Consider the following 18,761-nt stretch of genomic DNA (forward strand, 5'->3'; position numbering starts at 1 on the left):
ACACTTAAACAAAGCTGAATATTGTATGACTGAACTCAGCTACTAGCATAAATATTCAGCCCCATTGTGTCAGCGCTGTGAATTAAAGACCTTGGTTTTCAAACTATAATAATTGTATTATAATAAGTGTATAATGTAAGTGTGAACATGTTACAGACCTATTATAGTGAAATAGTACAACATAGCTCACACGGATGTATAATTGTGTAACTTCTTTTGGGGTTCTGTAACAAATTGTACAAAATCTGATGTACAGGAGAGAAAATGCTGGAGGATCCATCTAAAATGTTGATACATTTCCATAAACGAACCAATTATCGAAAACTTTATAACTCCAATGAAAAATGATGTTCAGTTAGTTGCTATAATTGCTATAGTTGTGATAGTATTGTTATATTTTCCTTGGTTTAAGAAAAGACTTGTCGATTATATATTTCAAAGGTAATTCATCACTAAGGCGTAACTTGTGAATAATTGCTAATATACAGTGTTAATATTTCATGTCTTTAAAAGGTATCATGTGGTTGATTTTTGTAAGACTTGAATTTTATTTTATGTTTCAGATTTAACTATATATATCAGAAAAAATGTATTGGATGTGGGGAGCTCAGCATAACAATATATAAATAAGATTCTCTAAAAGCCCATGTTGACCCATTTTACAGTGACTGTACATAAGGGAAGCTATAGACAGTGTGAGCCTTTGAGTTGTTTTAAAAGAAGCGTGTAAAGCACAGCCTTGGGAAACACTTTGCTGCGTTAACAACCTTTAAAAGATTAACTACATTGGTGTCACAGAAGTGTGCTTCAGAACAGATGTTTAAATATTGTGAAAAGTTTGCATGTGATGACAATCTATTGTATACCAAGCTCTGATAACTTAACATCACTGCGCTCACAAGAAGAGGGTTTCAAAAGCCTCCGTTTATGCATGGTGTGAGGTGACAGCACCACCACCTAAGACACATCAATGCATTCATCTGAGAATGGATTCACGAGTCATACTGTATAAGTATTGTGGCGGGATGGAGCAGATTTATATTGACGGCCCAAGGGGCAGCACGAGGGAAACACAGGATGGCACGGCGAATTCATCTCCCAGAGTCATGACAGCTGGGCTGGGGCGAGTTTGGGGAAAGAGGAAACGGTTCTGATGAATGACTTTCAGATACGGCCGCTAGCTACAGCAAACAGTCTCCCAGTACCCCACAGGCCTGATGCCTCCTATTTGCTGCTCAGGGAGAAATGAATGAATGGCCCTTTGTGAAATAAATGGTCCCTTTCTGTCTGACATTTACAAATGAATCCTTCTTGTAAAACTAAATCCATCCATTTGTTTTATTGCTTGTGGAGGTGAGTTGAGCGCTGGAGATTGTTTGGTTGTCGTGCACTCACAGCAGGGATGATTTAAGAAAATGTAGAAATGTGGTGGTGGCTATGGGTTATTTTGGAAGGGTCCAAGTATGCATGCACCTTGGCATCAATACAAAAACAAATAATCAAGACATCTTACGTGAAACAGCAGCACAAACCGTTTGGTCTGTGTTTTTTTCCCTCTCTAGGAAAATGAAGCAAGGCCAGTGCTTAGTGTACTGTGAAGGTTTTTGTTCTCGTTAATTGTCTGCAGAGGGCTCTAAGTGATAAACCCAACGAAATGCTTTATGTTTCTGCTTTCTGTGGTGGAACTGAATATACTTCGATCAGCTGTTAAAATCCACGCCTGCATGCTGGTCCATTCTTCCCACTCACAATACCAGACAACCTCAAGGCCAGCAGTATGGAATAAACGAATAAGATACAATGTGTTTATTAACGCACTTAGGCATTTCTTTGAACTCTAGAGAAAACCTGGCAAGCTATTTCCCCCTGCGTCCAGCCTTTATGCTAGGCTAAGTTAAACACACGCTTACTCCAGCTCTGTAGTTAACGCACAGTCATGAAATTGATAGAATAGCTGGATACTCCTAACAAAAGTGATATATGACAGTAAAAAATCTAAACATTGACAAAACTATTTATTTAATAAATATGCTCATTAAATCATTGTGACTATAGGAACTGCATCTTTGTAATTTGTCGATAACCCAAAAGATGACATTTACTTTATTATCTGCGATTTCCTCGGAGCACATTGGTTTATTCTCTAAAATGGTAAAATAATTATATTAATAAATGCAAATTATGTAAAGTAATTCAATCAAGAGGTAATTGCATCCAGCCGATTGAAAGTTCCTACATTTATATTATTTTTGATCTTTAAATGCATCAGAATGGCCTGGGGTTACATTTTGGAAGGCCTTTCAAATACAATTTTGATTGCCAACCCTCTGGCTTTACTATGTGCTTACATTTAATTTAGGTATGGAAGGTTGAACATAAATCACTCACAAACCGTAATGCAACAAGTGTGCAACATGAAATCTTACCGGCAACAGCATGTCTTTTTGCAGACCACATCTTTTACAATTTGGTTTGATTTAAAACAAATGAGCATCTGGAACCAATCCCTGCCATTACCATAAGTCTGAAACTGTCAAAAATATTATGGTGTTTTGATTTTAAATTCAGCATAAATAAGATCATGGACTTCCCAACCAGTAAGATCCTCAGGCGATAGCCAGTCACATTCAATTTCAGTCTCCAGTTTAAGAGCAGCATGCAATCAGCTGCTAATAACCATCATATTTGGACAGGAAATACTGAAGCAAAACATGTAATTTACACACGTCCGTACTCTGTTTGTTCTCCTTTTTGCATCAAATAGAGTGGCAGCTTGTTAAACTGACGGCAACAGTTGAGTGTGTGCAAATGCGTGTAACACCTTTATTTCAAAAATGCAGCTAAACTAACATAGAGCACCAGTTGTAGTTTGACTGGCTGACAACTCTGAGCAAAGCACACACACACACACACACACACACACACACACACACACACACACACACACACACACACACACACACACACACACACACACACACACACACACACACACACACACACACACACACACACACACACACACACACACACACACACACACACACACAAGGATCAAGCTTCCAGAGAGGATGAAATAGACAGTCCAGCTGCATGCTGGGTTACACCTAGATGCATCTTTCGTTTTGATTTCAATTTGATCTGCAGTGTAATGGCCCCTCCTGAGATACATTTACTGAAAGCAATATGATGTCTAACACCAAGTGTGTATGTTCGTGTGTACGGATTTGTAAGGTGTGAAGCAGATGCCGTTGCTAATTGCTGTCATGATTTATTTGCCTTTTCTTCTTTGCCCTGCTAACTCTCAGTGTGAAATCATGATGTCCTAGTATAAACCCTTAAACACAGAGAGGTGGGGGCATAAATCAAGAGGGCACACCTCCCCTGTAGTGTGTGTAATTGTCTCTGCATGTGTTACTAAGGCAAACATTATGGGTGTTAAGATTTGGATCGTCCATGCTTATTAGGTTTTGGCGCCAAATAATATAATCAGCCCCTCCGCTAAAGTGCACCCCAAAGGCAACAGCAGAAAACCCGTTGAGATTTACTCTGAAATGAAACAGCAAGCGCTCAATCAACAGACCTTCCACTAACATTAGGTCTGTTTGAGATGTAGAGCTCATTTACATTTAAGGCACCTGTCACTGCTCTTATCCAGTCTCACAGTGACTGATCAAAAATGTGAACCGAGTACCAAATTGACTTTTTGATGAGGACAATGTCGGCAAGGCAAAATAAAGGGATGAAACCTTGGAGATTTAAGTGTGGGAAACAGAGCAGTCCATTGAGCTCCCCACAATTCTTTTTTGCCTTTTTCACCCTTTATGAGATAGAAAGGACAGGCAGACTAGACAAGCCGGGGGATTGAAAGGCGACGTGAATGAATCAGATTCAAATCTCGGCTTTGGTACATGGGGAACCCGTCAACCTCAACTTCAAAGCTGCATTAAAGCACATCAGTTTCTTTTCATTTTTAGCTTGGTAGGTAAGATCCAATATTAGGAGGACCCTCGTTACACATGTGGATGTGTGTGAAGTAACAACTCAAAGTTGTCCATTTGTGATCAGGTAACCCTAGAGTCTGAACAGGGCTGAACACAGCAGGTAGGATTATGACAGACATAGAAAAAAATCAGAGCCAATTCCAATAAACATCTTTAGATAATCTTTAAAACTAATGGCTACATGTAATGTTAAGGATGTTGCTCGTAGTGACATGACCCCAATAGGGTGATAATGTTACTTTATGTCTGTTGGATGCGTAAGGAGCCATAACACAAATTATAAGGTGGAACTGTGTCACAGTTGTATGTCTAAAGTGTGTTTCAGATCAGTTCTAGAAAACATTGGTGGCCATAAAATCAATTTATGTACTTTTAAGATTGGCATGGATCCATATTATCACTTTTCAATATAACATTTTCATTAAAGGGATGTTGCAGTGTTACAGAGCAAAAGTCAACTACGTTTTAAAACTGTTCATTATTAATTTATAGTTTCTACCAATCACTCTAAAATATAAAACACTGATCCCCATCTTTTTACTTCTGCCTCTATGTATTACCAACACACCTGCACACACACATATTTATCCCAAACACATTAGCGGTGGGCCATATTGCAAAATACTTCTAACACAGTATATCTCATTCTTTATCACGATGACATTACTGTTCTGTAATTTTATGATGTTTTTTTCTTTGAATTGCCTTACATGAGATGATCCTTTATTTAAAATCGAAAGACTCAAACTAGTATGGCTAAAAAAAAGAAAAATGAAGCTTCAGGTCCCCTAGAACAATAGTTTTCAGGTGTTTCAGGTTTTAAGGTACAAAGACAATCACATGATCAACCACATTTCTATTCTAGAGTTAAAGAAAAAAAGACTTGACATTTCATGAGGATTGGCTTGTCATTGCACACATTTTGTCCGTTGCATGGTATATACCGCCATTTTTCTCAACACTAAAACACACACACAGGGTTGGGGTGAGGCGTCCTGCTAAGTCTACACTCTGCTACAGAGAGGCACTCTCCTCCCAAGAGAGTCCTGCTGACTGCGATAGATGTCATCTAGTCATCTGTGAAACTGTGCAGAGGAGAGGCAGCAAACGCCAGCTCTGACACACACACGCTCCTCAATTTCCCTTCTCTGTATGATTTTATGTACTTGAACTAGCTGGGTGTAGATATTCTTTCAACAGAGACAGTCAGTAATGAATAATTATTCTAATAAAAGGATTGGAACAACTTTAAAGGTCTGTCTGCACATTCATGCATGCATGAGCCACCTAAGCCTGCAGCTCTTAAATTGGACGATATCTTTCTACTTACAGCTCCTCACACATCCGTTCTGTCAGCTGGAGACAAACGTTTTATTTCAGCCCTGATATTAAGTACAAGAGAACCATCCTGTAGGAAGCCATTAAGGCCCTCTCATCAGCCTAATTAGCTGCTAGTAAGTGGCTATTGGCCCTGTATGGGACACTTGCCATATGTCTTATTCATATGTAATTGCTCCAACAAGACGGCAGTATCCCTCATTTTCACATCATTAAGCATCATTTATCTTAGTCGCAGAGTAAAGTGAAAGTTCTACCCTTTCATTTATGCCACTTTGATGATTAATTAGCGAGTGTGTTGTGAAGTGTTGGCTGATATTGAAGGGAGTCAGCGATGTATCTGTATAATTTAAATGAACCAGGCTTTATATTCGATTGGACTCATCTCAACAGGGAGAGTGCGCTGCGGCACCTCTTGTCACCAACCTCCAGAGAAGACTGATGAGAGATTTTAATTAAAATAGCGGCATTTGAAAACACTGGTCCATCACTTGGACAGAAACAGAGACGGCACAGCATGGCAGAGTATCACAGTGACCTCCTACAGAGACTGAAGTCCTTCAGGAACAGAAACAGCGTGATAGAGAAAAATGGGAGACAGAATAGGCAAGGGATGGGTTTCTGTCAAGGCCGTCGACGGTGAACAAACTAAAACTCATGTTTGATTTGTTATATTCATTTTTTTAAATCCCCACAACACACAAATAGAGTTTAATCCCCCAGGAGAACAGGCCTTTCAAAAAATGCAACCACTGTGTTTCCACTGGCAGCCGCTCTGCTCCTACATGAGGCTTTAACTGTGGTCTGCGCCGAGGGTCTGATGTTGTACTGCTGTGGGAATCAAAGCTTTTTCCCTCAGAGATGAAATTAAGTATATTTCTGAGTGATTTTCTTGTAAACAAAAGGAAAAAAGGAACAGCATGCAGCATCCAAGTGCCAAGAACTCCAAGAAAGCCAGTTTATGATCCAAAATGATTGTAAAACACTGCCCTCTTGTGACCGTGTTTGATATGAGTGCATGCCAGCAAGAGAGGAAATTATGCTGGCAAGGAAATGAAAAGCTGGAAAGCCTTTAAAACAAAGCAGGAACAATATGAGTATCAGAGGTGCCAATTCTCTAATTTGATCACAGGACTGTTTTCAATTCAAATTTGAAAAGGGAAACATTTGTAATAGATTATGTATACCTTCATCTAACTTAAGATAGCATGTCTTTAGAGGCTCTGCACTCAGATGTGTGTTAAATGTTATTGTAAAAAGATGGATTAAAGAGGGCACCTTTATATAGATATTTTAAAAAGGCTAATAATATAGAAGATGAGAGAAAGTCACTGACAGCTATCTGCATTTCAGTGTTGCCATTAATATTTGATGGCCCTGTGTTGTCTCTCAGAGGGGAGGAAGCATTTCAGCCGAGCACACTTTAAAAAAAACCTCAAAGTCTCTAATGATCACTTGACCAAGAATATACTTTACTTATGCTTAATTAAACAATTTACATAACCTGAAATCCATTGTTTTATTTCAGTTTGCTCACACGGGTCAGGTTGAAAAGAAACAGCTAAAGCGACACATCGGGCAGCGTTTGCCGTTCAGCACAAATTAATGTAATTTGACAATGTGTCAGCGTTGTTGTGTTGAATCCACTGATGGATCTGAACTTCAAACCGACTAATGAAACAGCAAACATCAAACGAGCTCTAAAGAAAAACATGTGACTCGCACGGCGGAATAGGAAATAAATCATAGAAATGATTACACATTACAAACGGATTTCCATTTGAAGAAGTGACAGTTTAATTAGTCTAATTGCACAAGGTGTAGAGGAACCGTTATAAATGGAGTTCGGCACATACATCATGTATTCAGTCTTTACTCTTTGTTGGACAAACGCACATTAGGATAGTGTGCTCTTTTTTTCAAGATAATTTACTAACGTATAATTTGTCATGGCATATTCTTAAAGATAATTACATTACACTCTCCTTGATGCAATCTCTTGTCAATGGCTGCTCAAAAGAAGTGCTTAACCATAATAAGCACTCACATCTTAGAGCCAGATGGCGAGGCCAGCTTTGGCATTTGATTTTCCTTTCTCTGAAAATCTTCCCCTCTCATCTCTCAGGCTGTTATCTCCTGTGCCCTGAGACTGATGCTCTTGAGGAGACAGGAGAAGGGCGTAACCAGAGCCACTGGCTGGTTCTGTTGACAATGCTGAGCTTAGGAGAAAGGCAAGATGTTGCTAATGGGCTGGCGATGGAGCAGGAAGCAGAGATTTGGATCACCGCTCTGAGGGGGGCTCACATTCTGCTCTGGGACAGAATTTCTGCAACCTGAACCGTCTATCTGTAAGGGTGTTCACTTCACTATTGACCCAGGCCTGAAGTCAAAGCTCATGTCCCCGAAGACTAAGAGACAGAAAGCAATCAATCAGCTCACCTCCCCTTCCTGCCCTGTCTCAATACTCCAACAATGGGCCATTAGTGGCTCTTTAGCAGCTAAACAGGCACTAGCAGGAGTCCAGTGCTGGCCGCATTGGGACCTGTGGTGCTGCCAATTGCCTCATTACGCAAAATAAATACACTTTATCGATTTGCTGTTCTGAAGAAAAAGTATACCAGAAATACATAACGCATGCGTGTGCTGTGTAGACACAGAAAAGCCTTTCCTGCTGTATGCCACAATTACACAGCCAACCTGTTAGCAATGAAGCTATCGTCCCTTTTGCTTCATTTGTTTTCTGTTTTATAGTCCATTACTTGTTTGCTGTATAGTTTTTCCCCACACATACAGTACCTCATTTGTGTCTACCTAAATTTGTAATTCCTCAGAATGCCCTTTGACAACTCCTGGGAAAAAGGATGACACATTGGGGTATAAATATACTGTATATGCCAAGCGAGTTAACGCTTGCCTAAACACTGAGATGTATTTTTACAGAATGAAACGGTGTTGTTGCATTGCATATGCCTTCTTCAGGTAGAATTTTTGAATTGCAAAACCACATATGACACACACCAAGGTAACATCACTTGAAATGATTCAGTTTTTAGATAATGCCAACTGTGTAATCTGCAAAACAAAAATAAAGTTATTATCTTCTAAATGGGCCCAGAAAAACATCCTAAACTGCTGTTTCCAAGCAGCGGTTATCAAACCTGTTCTTCAACATTTGGAAAACAGTAACAAAGCATCAGATTATAATCGCTGCATGGACGTGCATGAGCTGAAGGAACAATCAATAATTAGCCTGTAATAGAGGCAGCCTGTTATGCAGAAGGGTTCAAGTTAAAGTGACAATTTGTATAATTAGTCTCCATTAGACCTGCAAAAGAAATAATTACTTGTCACTTGTGTTAGTCAGGTCTCTAGCCTTAATGCAGATACACCTGACACCTTCAGGCATGCACACACATATTCAACTCTGTCAAGAACACGGTCTCAGTGTGACTACATAAGGAATGTAAAGATGCAAAACACCTAGCTAATATACAGCTTTATGCGATTAATGAGTAAAGGGGAAACAATGTTTCACAACCTATTCGTAACTGTTCATGATGTGGAAGATAATTGGTTTAACAAGGATACAGCTCTGCACTAGACTTAACAGTCTACCGTAGTTTTACCAAGGGTGAAATGTGATAGCTGATCCAAAGCGCATGCCGTGTATTTCAAAGGAATGAAAGCAAGAATAGAAGAGTTTTGAACGGCATCAAGGCAGTAACGCCTATCATTGAAAAAAGCCTGGCCTTCCTCCCTTTCATGCTAATAAAATGGCACTACTTTGTCTTTCAAAACACACATCAACAGAGGGTGACAGCTGGCCCCTTTTCACCTCAAGGACGTTGGTCATACAACACTCTTTTTTCCATCTCTGACACTGACTGCGAGAGCTGGGCATTTTTCAATTTTTGCTTGGGTACACTGAAGTGGGAATAAAGATATGTAAAGTAAGATCTATTCTCTGCTGTCAACACAGAATCGACAGCTAAATTGCTTTCTCTTTTTGGCAGCATAATAAAATCCTACTGCCTTACCATTGGCCAACCTAAAATATATATGTATTTGATATTGACGATGCAATTTACAGAGCAGGATTTCAGGATTTTCTGCACAGAGGGTTTATAGCTATTACCTATTGTTAACTCTTGTCCCTAGTTGAACTTGAATGTATCCCAATGCAAAACAAGTATAGGAAAGATAATTCCTTCAAGCTAAACATACTGCTGTATTGCTAAGAGGTAGAAAATATTTTCAAACTTCAAAATCTTATTTTTCTACTACGGTATGGTTCCATTTCAACTGCAGGATCATTCAACTCATCCAGCTTGCACAAAATGTACCGTATTTTCCGGACTACAAGGCGCACCTGAACATTAGCCGCACAAGCTAAAATTAGGGGAAAATCCTGTTTTGTTCATACATTAGCCGCACCGGACTATAAGCCGCAGGGTTCAAAACTTGTGCAAAAAGTAGCGGCTTATAGTCCGGAAATTACGGTACTTTGTTAGCAATTTAATTAATTTCCCTTTACCTTGAAGTGTTTTGAAAAGATGATCTTCCTCACAAACACAACACACACCCACTCTCACCTCCATATTTCTCATTTACGACCTTCATTTCCTATTTCTTATCACTTTCCCCAAACTCAACGGGTCTGCGCTGGTTGACAGGATGCAACGTTGTTCACAGCTTTCTACTTCAGAAGCTCCAACCCCATAATGTCAGAGCTGCTTTTAGTGTTCACACTCTGAAATCCCTCAAGAAAAAACAGCTGTTAAGACAGGCTTTTAAAGTTTAATGTCATGTCACTCTGCTTTCCTCTTCTTCTTTATTTTCCCTGTGACAGGAGGAATGTAAATAAGTTGGTTTATGTCAATGTTTTATACAAGTAAAACATTTTTCTGTGAAAGACTCATGACTGATTTTAAATATTAATTTGGATTTACGTGTAATAGGAACTAAGGCTGCAAAATAATGATGATTCCATTATCATTATTTGGCTAAACTATTATTTATTTAGTCTGACAAACCAAATGTGATATAACAAAAATATCACATTATCTACCAAATAAGATCACCAAATAATTATGATTTGGCTAAATTATATATGAATAAATGATAAACGGCATAAATCTAATATCATAAAAATAACTTTTTAGTCATTTTTAAGCATTTAGTGACTTAATGTTTATAGAGGCTATCCTAACTTGTAAGTGAGTATGCTAACTATATTTATGAAGGATCTTTAGAGAACACTTTAAGAAGGTGCTATACAAATAAAAACTGAATAAAAACAATCAGGAAATGATCATTTAAAATATATAAAAATCAGGAACACTGCAATAACTAATAATGAAAAAACAATGTAGATTAACAAAGGTCCCATGTGTGTAGTTAGTCTTAATTGGAATTGTATGTCATGTACTTGCTTTTACACACTGATATAATTGCAGCTCATGTACGTTTAGTACATCCAATAGAAGTCTGCACATACCTATCAATAACTGTGAAAAGGTTGAGTCGATCGATAGACCGGGAGCTGGATATGGTCAACACTTCTCGGTTATTCAGTATTCTACTTGTGTGCCGTCTGATGTGCAAACTCCAGAGAACATGGGGCGGCGGCTACAAATCCAAAAATACCACAAACTCAGGGACAGAGTGTCCAAAGAAAGATGATGCCCTGAAGTTTTGTGTGAGCAACAAAATGATTCCTACAGTGCTTTTTTAATTCCATAACAACACTGTATGCCAAGTATCCCACTTTAAGTAATGGGACCTGCTTTTATTATGTCTGCTCTTTTTTTCTTCATTAAAGCTGACTGAGAAAACATTTTGATTTAAAGCAGAGACTTGGAATTTTGGATGACTAAATTACCTCACAGCAATAATTAAACCCCCTACTTCATATTAGTGATTTTCTATGGAAGTCCACATTGTTGAGGACTACTATCCTGGCATTACAGTTGAGTTTTTACTGAATGTGGTTTTATTGAGTATCCTTAAATCATCACACAAAGCCAAACAGAAGATTAAATCCTGCCGCCTCCTCTCCATATTCTTTTGGGCCACACTCCAAGTTTAGATCCCCATATGCAACATTACCAATCATTCAAAACCATCAAGTATACCAAACACATATAAAATACCTCTTGGATTTATGAAGTGGAGACTTGCACTGGTGATTTCCAATTTATAGCGTGCAGGTTCCAAGAAAGATCAAACATTTAAAACAAATTGAAACGTATTTCTTGCAGTGGGGTTTCAGTGTTACCTCTCTGAAGCTCTCGGGGCCACACTCCAAGCCTCTGAAGTTACACTCCAGCAAAATGTCCTCAATGCGGTGTCGAGTACGGTTGTAGAACTCGTCCAGGCTGAAGCGAGAGCCCGGGGCTCGGTCCGGCTCCGGGGCCAGTGGAAACCCTGGAGCCATGCCTTCTTCGAACCCCAGCAAGGGTCCCATAAAAATCAGGTCGCTGTAGCTCATCTGAGACTTCCGAATAAAGTTGTAGTTACACAAGGTGACAGCTGGGAAGGTCATGTTGTTGGCCATGTTTTCATCCAGCATGGTGATGTAATCATACTGGAAGTAGTATATGACCCTGTCAACTACCTGCAGCAAGAAAGCAGACAGGGCCAAGGTGAAGACCAGACCCCACAAACCCTGGCGAAAACCGAACTTCTTGCCCTCCACAAACACGTGGTTGGCACCATGGAGCGAGCAACCGCTGAAGAAAGCGGCCAGGTCGTCCACCTCCCCTACTTCGTCCTCCTCCTCATTGTAATCATCTGCCTGACTACCACCATCCAGGCATTCCTGCGAGTCACCGTAATTCTTCTTCACCCGCTTGTAGTGGTCGTCAAAGCCGTCTTTATCATATCCTCTGCCAGGCTCGTCGTCGGCAGAAAAGGAGATGGTGCACATGATACGGACTGGCATGGTGGCAGGATGAATAACTCAATATTACTAAGAGTTAATAAAGAAGCCTGAAGGCAGAAGTCCAGTTCTAAGATGATCAAAGAATCCAAACAAACTGGAGCAATGAAAACTGTCTACAGCAACAACACCACCAGTCAAAATAATCCTGGAAATCAGCAATTATACAAGAACATTTACAAAGTATTAATTCTGTTGCAAACTGATGGCTTTTAAAGTGAGGTCTAAATGCTGACCCAATCAAACGCACAGTGTCCCAGACAAATTCATCATCTGAAGCAAAGAGCACAATCTGAAAAGCAAACCCCACGCTTCACTCGCTGCCATTCACTTCTACTCTGACCTGAACTGATAAGCTTCGCCTTGGTTTGTCCTTGTGTCTGGAGGGTAGATCCATCCCAGAGCAATTTCCAAAGAGAGAAGAAGAAGAAGTAGAAGAAGAAAAGAAGGAGGAGGAGGAGGGAGCAAAGAAGGTGAGGCCATGAGTAGTATAGGACACAGAATACTCCCACAGGGCCCAGCCACAGGTCACCGTGCTGGGGCAGAGTTACACCATTTACAGGAAAAAAAGCCAGGCTTGACGCAGTGGGAGTGAGAGAGGGAAAATGCAGGAGAAGCCAATGTACAGTAGCAAAAGCACCAAATAGGCTTTTTATTTCTGCTGATTTTATTGTTCTGCATGACCTCACTCTCACCCCAAAAACAAAATGAGCACCGTTGTGTAATCGAATGCAAATAATACTTAGGTGATATTGAAATGACTACAGATGAGAAATGGGAGAAGATTCCCACATTGGCTTTTACAACACAACCTTACATGCAGCAGTTTTGTCATAAATTCCTTTTTTATGATGAGTTTTAAAGTACAAGGCACACAAAATATAAAAGCGTGACCTTACAAAAGATTCAGTGAGAGGAGAAAGTCATAATTTGTGGTGTCACGGCTAGAAAAAACAGCACAGAGCAACCGCTAAAGGAAGAATGTAATCAACTTTCTTTTGCTCATTGTTAATTACAACCTAATGGCTCATTTTACTAACATATTTCCTTGACATGGCTGTGACAATCATGTGGAAAACACATTAACTGAAAGCAAACCACTAGCAGAGATAAAAAAAACAAAACTGGATCCTTTTATTATTGAAGATAGAGATAAATGCAGATTCCCAGAGGTGGTGTTGGTAGTGATATGAAAAGGAAATGTAAGAGACCGATCCATCTGTATCGATCCACCTCCATTAGAGTGCTGAGATTATTTTCAGAAACATTACGGTGCCAGAAAATGAAACGTTAGATGCATTTAGGGAGATGACAGCGGTCTTTACAATAAAACCTACAGCTAATGATGCCACAGGATACCTCTAAGGAGCAACCGCATTAAACCTGTACAACTAACGGAAAACACATTACACAAACCGATCCATTGTGTTGGGCTTTTAAAACCATAACAACTTGCCTGTGTGTTTCATCGGCCCGGAAATAAAGTGAGAGGGTGTGAAATGCAGCAGACTTGGTCAATATGTACTTAACTGCAGCTGTGAAGACTGTCTATCACAGAAAGAAACTGCTGATGATAAGAGTGCAAACTAAAGAGTTTTGGCTCTGCCTTGATTGGGCTCTATCCTGGAGCCTGCTCACAAGCAGCGCCTGATAGTCCTTGAATATTTATTAGTGATCACTAGATAGCCCCCAGGCATCTATCCTGACCTAACAAGAAGGTCAGATAGCTCCCTGAGCTGCGGCCCCTGGATGAATATTCACATTAACTATCTTCTTGCTTTGGGTAGCAAGTTGTGAAACTGCGATGGAGGAAATTAAACTGCAGGAAAGTGCAGTGACCTGCTGACTAAAGCCAAATGATGAGGTTAATGTACTTAGTGCCAAAATATCTTAATTACATTGTCAGTGGTGATTTATTAAAGCTGATAGGGTTCTTAAAAGAGATAAATCCAAAAGAAAACATTATTGTCTTTTGTACTACTCTTCCCAATTTATCTTTTCTTTTACGACTTTTTTTTTTTATCCTTGTCCGTTTCCTGTCATTACTCATTCCTCATTGCTCTTTCAGATCATGTTCACTCTGCCTCAACAAGCATATTGACATCCACCAGGGGGCAGCAGCAGCACATCTAGTCCTGCAGTTTCTCCTTAGGGCTGAGTTTCACTTGACAAGCCATCAAAAAGACTTCATTTTAAATTAAAGAAGATGCAAACTGTGATGACAAACACACTTTATGTATATTGAACGCATGTTATAGTGCCAGTTTTAATAATAAATATTGTTTCATGTGTCACACAGATTCATATTGTTTTGTGATATGGTGCTTTGATAAGGAGCCGTCCCTGGTACCAACATTAAACTCGTCTTTTTAACTGTAGAAAAAAAGTAAAGTAAAAAAATTATAAGATACCATAAAACGTTACAGCACAAGTTTTCTTTGTGACAATTAAATCAACAGCACACAAACTATAAATTAAACAGCTCTAGCCCTTTATGTCTAATAAATCAACCCAAAACGGTTGCCCTTAGGGCCTTGGGGATAAATGCTGGTCCCCGATTCAAATCACACAGGGGGCTTCTGTCCCCTCATTTCCTGTCATCTCTCCTTCAATCCTTTAAAAAATACCTAAAATAATCATGGAAGAATCCTTTGCTCCACTCCACATATGAACCCTGAACTCACTGAGAAAACAAACCATAAAAAAACAACACGACAATGTTAAGAGGGTCCATTTTAAAACCAGGTCAAAAGGTGGCAGTGTTGTGATGTGACGGCTCCAGCGTTCCTCCCTGAGGCCAGGATTTCAACAAGGCCACGCATTTCGCCATGGTCGGAGCGAGAGGAGTGCAGGGCAGATGAGAGGAGAGGGTTTAACGCTCCCTTTCAAGTCCCTCTCACCAGCGCCGCTTACAGCTAGGATCGACCTGCCGTTGCTATGGCTACATCCTTGCTGTCAGCGAGAGAGGATGCACAAAGCCCATTACTCAGAACATGCATATACTCACACATGCACACACACCTACGGACAAACAGACATGTGAAACTCAGAAAGAGCGAAAAACATGGACACATGATAGTCAGTTTCTTATTTCCCACCCACACACACACACACACACACACACACACACACACACACACACACACACACACACACACACACACACACACACACACACACACACACACACACACACACACACACACACACACACACACACACTTTATCACTACCTCATAAATTGGATTTGACTTAAGATTCGAAGTGAGAGGACAGTCAAGATCACAAAACAAAGAAATCACAAAAAAGAGGAGAATCAAGGTGATGATATTACTCGCTCAAAGGCGCTGTTCAACAATACTGCTGGATCTGGATGAAGAGCAAGTAAACAAGCAGCGAGCTCGGTCCGTTCCCAGAAGACACTGTGGTAGAATGAGGCAGAGGCCAAAGGCAATGATGCTGTTCTCCAAAACACAATATTGTGTCCTTACCTTTCGACAGGGACCACTGCTATCTGCTACACTACACAGCGTTACACGCAGAAGCTCCCCTGCTGCGAGGAAATAATACGGAGAGAACAATGACCTATTTTGTAAGTGAGTTGCTGTGGCCTGAAAAACACATTTCTCATTTAAAGCAGTGCGAAGGTGATAGAGATCTTCATGACCCGTCCTACGGTATGTTCGGTAATAAGCAAGACGTGTGATAATACAGCGCATACTCAGGGTTTGCCTGGAAATAGATGCCAATATACGAGAGATGTGTTTTAAATCAAAAAGGTTTTGACACACTAGTCTCAGGAGGGCAGCTCTTTATGTTGGTGGGCATACATTCATGGCTACAAAATGCCTACAACTGACAAATCACTGGGTTGAGACAAAGATTTGGATCATTTTGAATAGTTTTGGTGTCTCCTGCCAACAAAACATTTCCAGGCTTTCTTCCTGTTGGCAGAGATAAAAAAAAAATCACTGAAAAAGAACAAAATATCAATCAGTAGGGAGTGTGGTAATCTCAAGAAAAAAAGGTATCAAAGGATCATTTCAAATAAGGGAATAAAAAGCATGACATTCTTTGGTTCAATGTTGTCAATTTCTACACCTTTTCATAATATTCATTAATCTACAGTACACTGTATCACTAAATTATAAATATTGGCTATGTTCCTCCTCACATACAGCTGTTTATGTAATACTTTAAACAATGAAGTGATAGAGATGATGAAAGGCTTTCATCAGAGGAATAATGGTGAAGAGCTTCTTTTCTGGCGGATTTGTGATTTGGTTATGCATTCATTATGAAACTTTCCTGTCAGAAAAAAGTTGAAAACAAGAGTCACAGCCCAAGGTTAAATTGCTAGTTATGTCAGTGCAGAAAAAAACATCTCATTTGAGAGGCTGGAACTAGTGCCTTGTCTTGGGTTTAAATATTACTTAAAGGGTTAATTGATTATCACACGTCACTTTCACAGACTTAGTCTGTTTCATAAATGTTGGAAATAACTTTTCATAAGTAATTTGTCAGTATATTTGAAAACACTAGGTTAGCTATGTCAGCAAAAAAAGACAATAAACCTTACATGTTATGTAACTTTCCAACAGCAGTGACAGTAGGTGAACTTTAAAGCCCCTGAACATCAACAGGTGGGCCTCACTTTGACTCACTCCATTTCTGTTTTGTATTTGCAGATTTTAGTTTATGCAGAGTTATTTCATTAAACACTGTGCATGTTTGCTTACGTTTGTTGAATGTTTAAAACGGATGTTTCGACATTTGTGTATGTGGTCTTGATTCATTTTGGTTTTTTTCTTTGCATTGTTTTCTACAATGCAGCTCTTTACTCCTAAAGGAAGTGTTTTGGGCCATTGTAATGCATTTGCTCCTGTCTGCCAGCATATGAAACAGCACCTTTGAAACTCCTTAGTCAGATTGGTTTGAATCAGCATGTATTGACTACCAGAGAAGAGGCAGCTTAACAAACATCAACCATGGTTTGTCTCACTTGGCTAAAATAAGATTCCCTCAGTATGTGTGGAATTCTGTTGGCTCAGCTGACAACAGTAAGATGCACAACATAAAATGACATGTCAAAAGTTTCACAGAGTTTTACTCCTACTTTCTTATCCACTTTAAACCATTATCTCCTAAAAAGGTTAAAATCCCAGAAAAACATTCTTGGGAACAAAGCACAAATGACTCATTAGTGCTAAGAATTACTCATTGCCTGAACATGGTCAATAGCAAGCATAATGTCAAACTAAATGTGGCTGGTTCATTTATAAAAGCCAACATCCGCCGGGTAGAAACTGCTCCCTGAAGCAGCTGGTTCGTGTCACCGGCTGTTTAACACTGCAGAGCAGATCTCGCTTCCGACATACTGCCACTGCCAACTAAAGCCTTCAAAGAAAGATCTCTACCACAGTGGAGAGCACTCCTTCAGGTTTCTGCTCACCTTCACCCGCTGCAGTGCCTTGGCCTGGGTACTGACAATGCAGCAATGTGACCAACTGCATATGACACAGGAAAACCGAGGTGCAGTGAGACAGAGAGGGATTTCATTGTGGTGCAGACTGAAGTTTAAGACACATATTGTATACCAGAGCAAGCCACATGCACGACCTGCATCTCAAGCGGTGCTGATATTTATGACTCGCTTCAAATCGAATGATGATATGCAGCTGGCTTCCAAGTGATTCTAGTGAAAAACAAAACAAAACCAAAGACCTAACTGAAACAGAAACTGGGTGATTTTGTTAAGGTAGGTGCAATTAGCGAGGCATTGAAGCTGCAGATGGATGCCAGATGTGATTTATAGCAGAAGAAAGATACAATCAATGGAGATATCATATGACAGCTTTTCTAAATCAATGGAATCTATAGAAACAGCAGCCCGTTTGCATCAGTCAGAGAAAGCAGAGGCTCTTTTCTCTGAGTCTGATTGACATGTCAAAGGAGAACAGGGCAGGGTCAGAGGGCAACAATAGAGGATTTTTGGATTGGCTGTCAGTCCTGCTGCACTTCACAGCGGCAACCGGGCCCCCAACTGAATGTGATTATCACTTAGCCCACCCCATTACCTCCACAGTGAGTGCTCCTGGCTCCTTCTCACCTGTTTTAAATCAGCCTTCTATCTGTTTGACTTTATCTCTTACATTTTATCTCCGCCTTTCCCTCTCTCTATCTCTATTGCTGCGATGAGTACCAGTGTGGCAGCAGGCAGCCTTTTAACACAGCAGCCGAGAGGGACACAGTTATCAAGCTGAATGGTTTAAATATGTCACTCGGTGGCATTTTCATAAAGCCAATTCATAAGGGCAGGCCGGGAGTCACACAGCTTGGGGATCTCAACACTAATATCAGTGATTGCTCAGCCTGCTTTCAGGACCTCCATCTGCATCATTTCATACATACCAATAAATGTGAAGCTAGTTCCCTTAATATGCATGCATTCAGCCAGTCTAAACCCTTTAAATAGACAA

At 40.0% G+C, this 18,761-nt stretch overlaps 1 protein-coding gene across 2 annotated transcripts in view; it reads right to left on the bottom strand.

The window, feature by feature from the left end:
* asic1b (acid-sensing (proton-gated) ion channel 1b) overlaps positions 1 to 18,761 on the bottom strand; it is a 154,603-nt gene that overhangs the window by 40,564 nt on the left and 95,278 nt on the right. The window contains exon 1 of one of the 2 annotated variants that reach the window (XM_063911997.1): positions 11,620 to 12,285. The exons of the other annotated variant lie outside the window; for it this stretch is intronic. Coding sequence (XP_063768067.1) covers positions 11,620 to 12,285 — 666 coding nt within the window. Of the gene's footprint in view, positions 1 to 11,619; positions 12,286 to 18,761 lie in introns of those variants that run through there. 2 annotated transcript variants of the gene reach the window in all.

The sequence above is a fragment of the Eleginops maclovinus genome, chromosome 20, assembly GCF_036324505.1.
Source record: "Eleginops maclovinus isolate JMC-PN-2008 ecotype Puerto Natales chromosome 20, JC_Emac_rtc_rv5, whole genome shotgun sequence".
In the NCBI taxonomy this organism is placed as follows: Eukaryota; Metazoa; Chordata; class Actinopteri; order Perciformes; family Eleginopidae; genus Eleginops; species Eleginops maclovinus.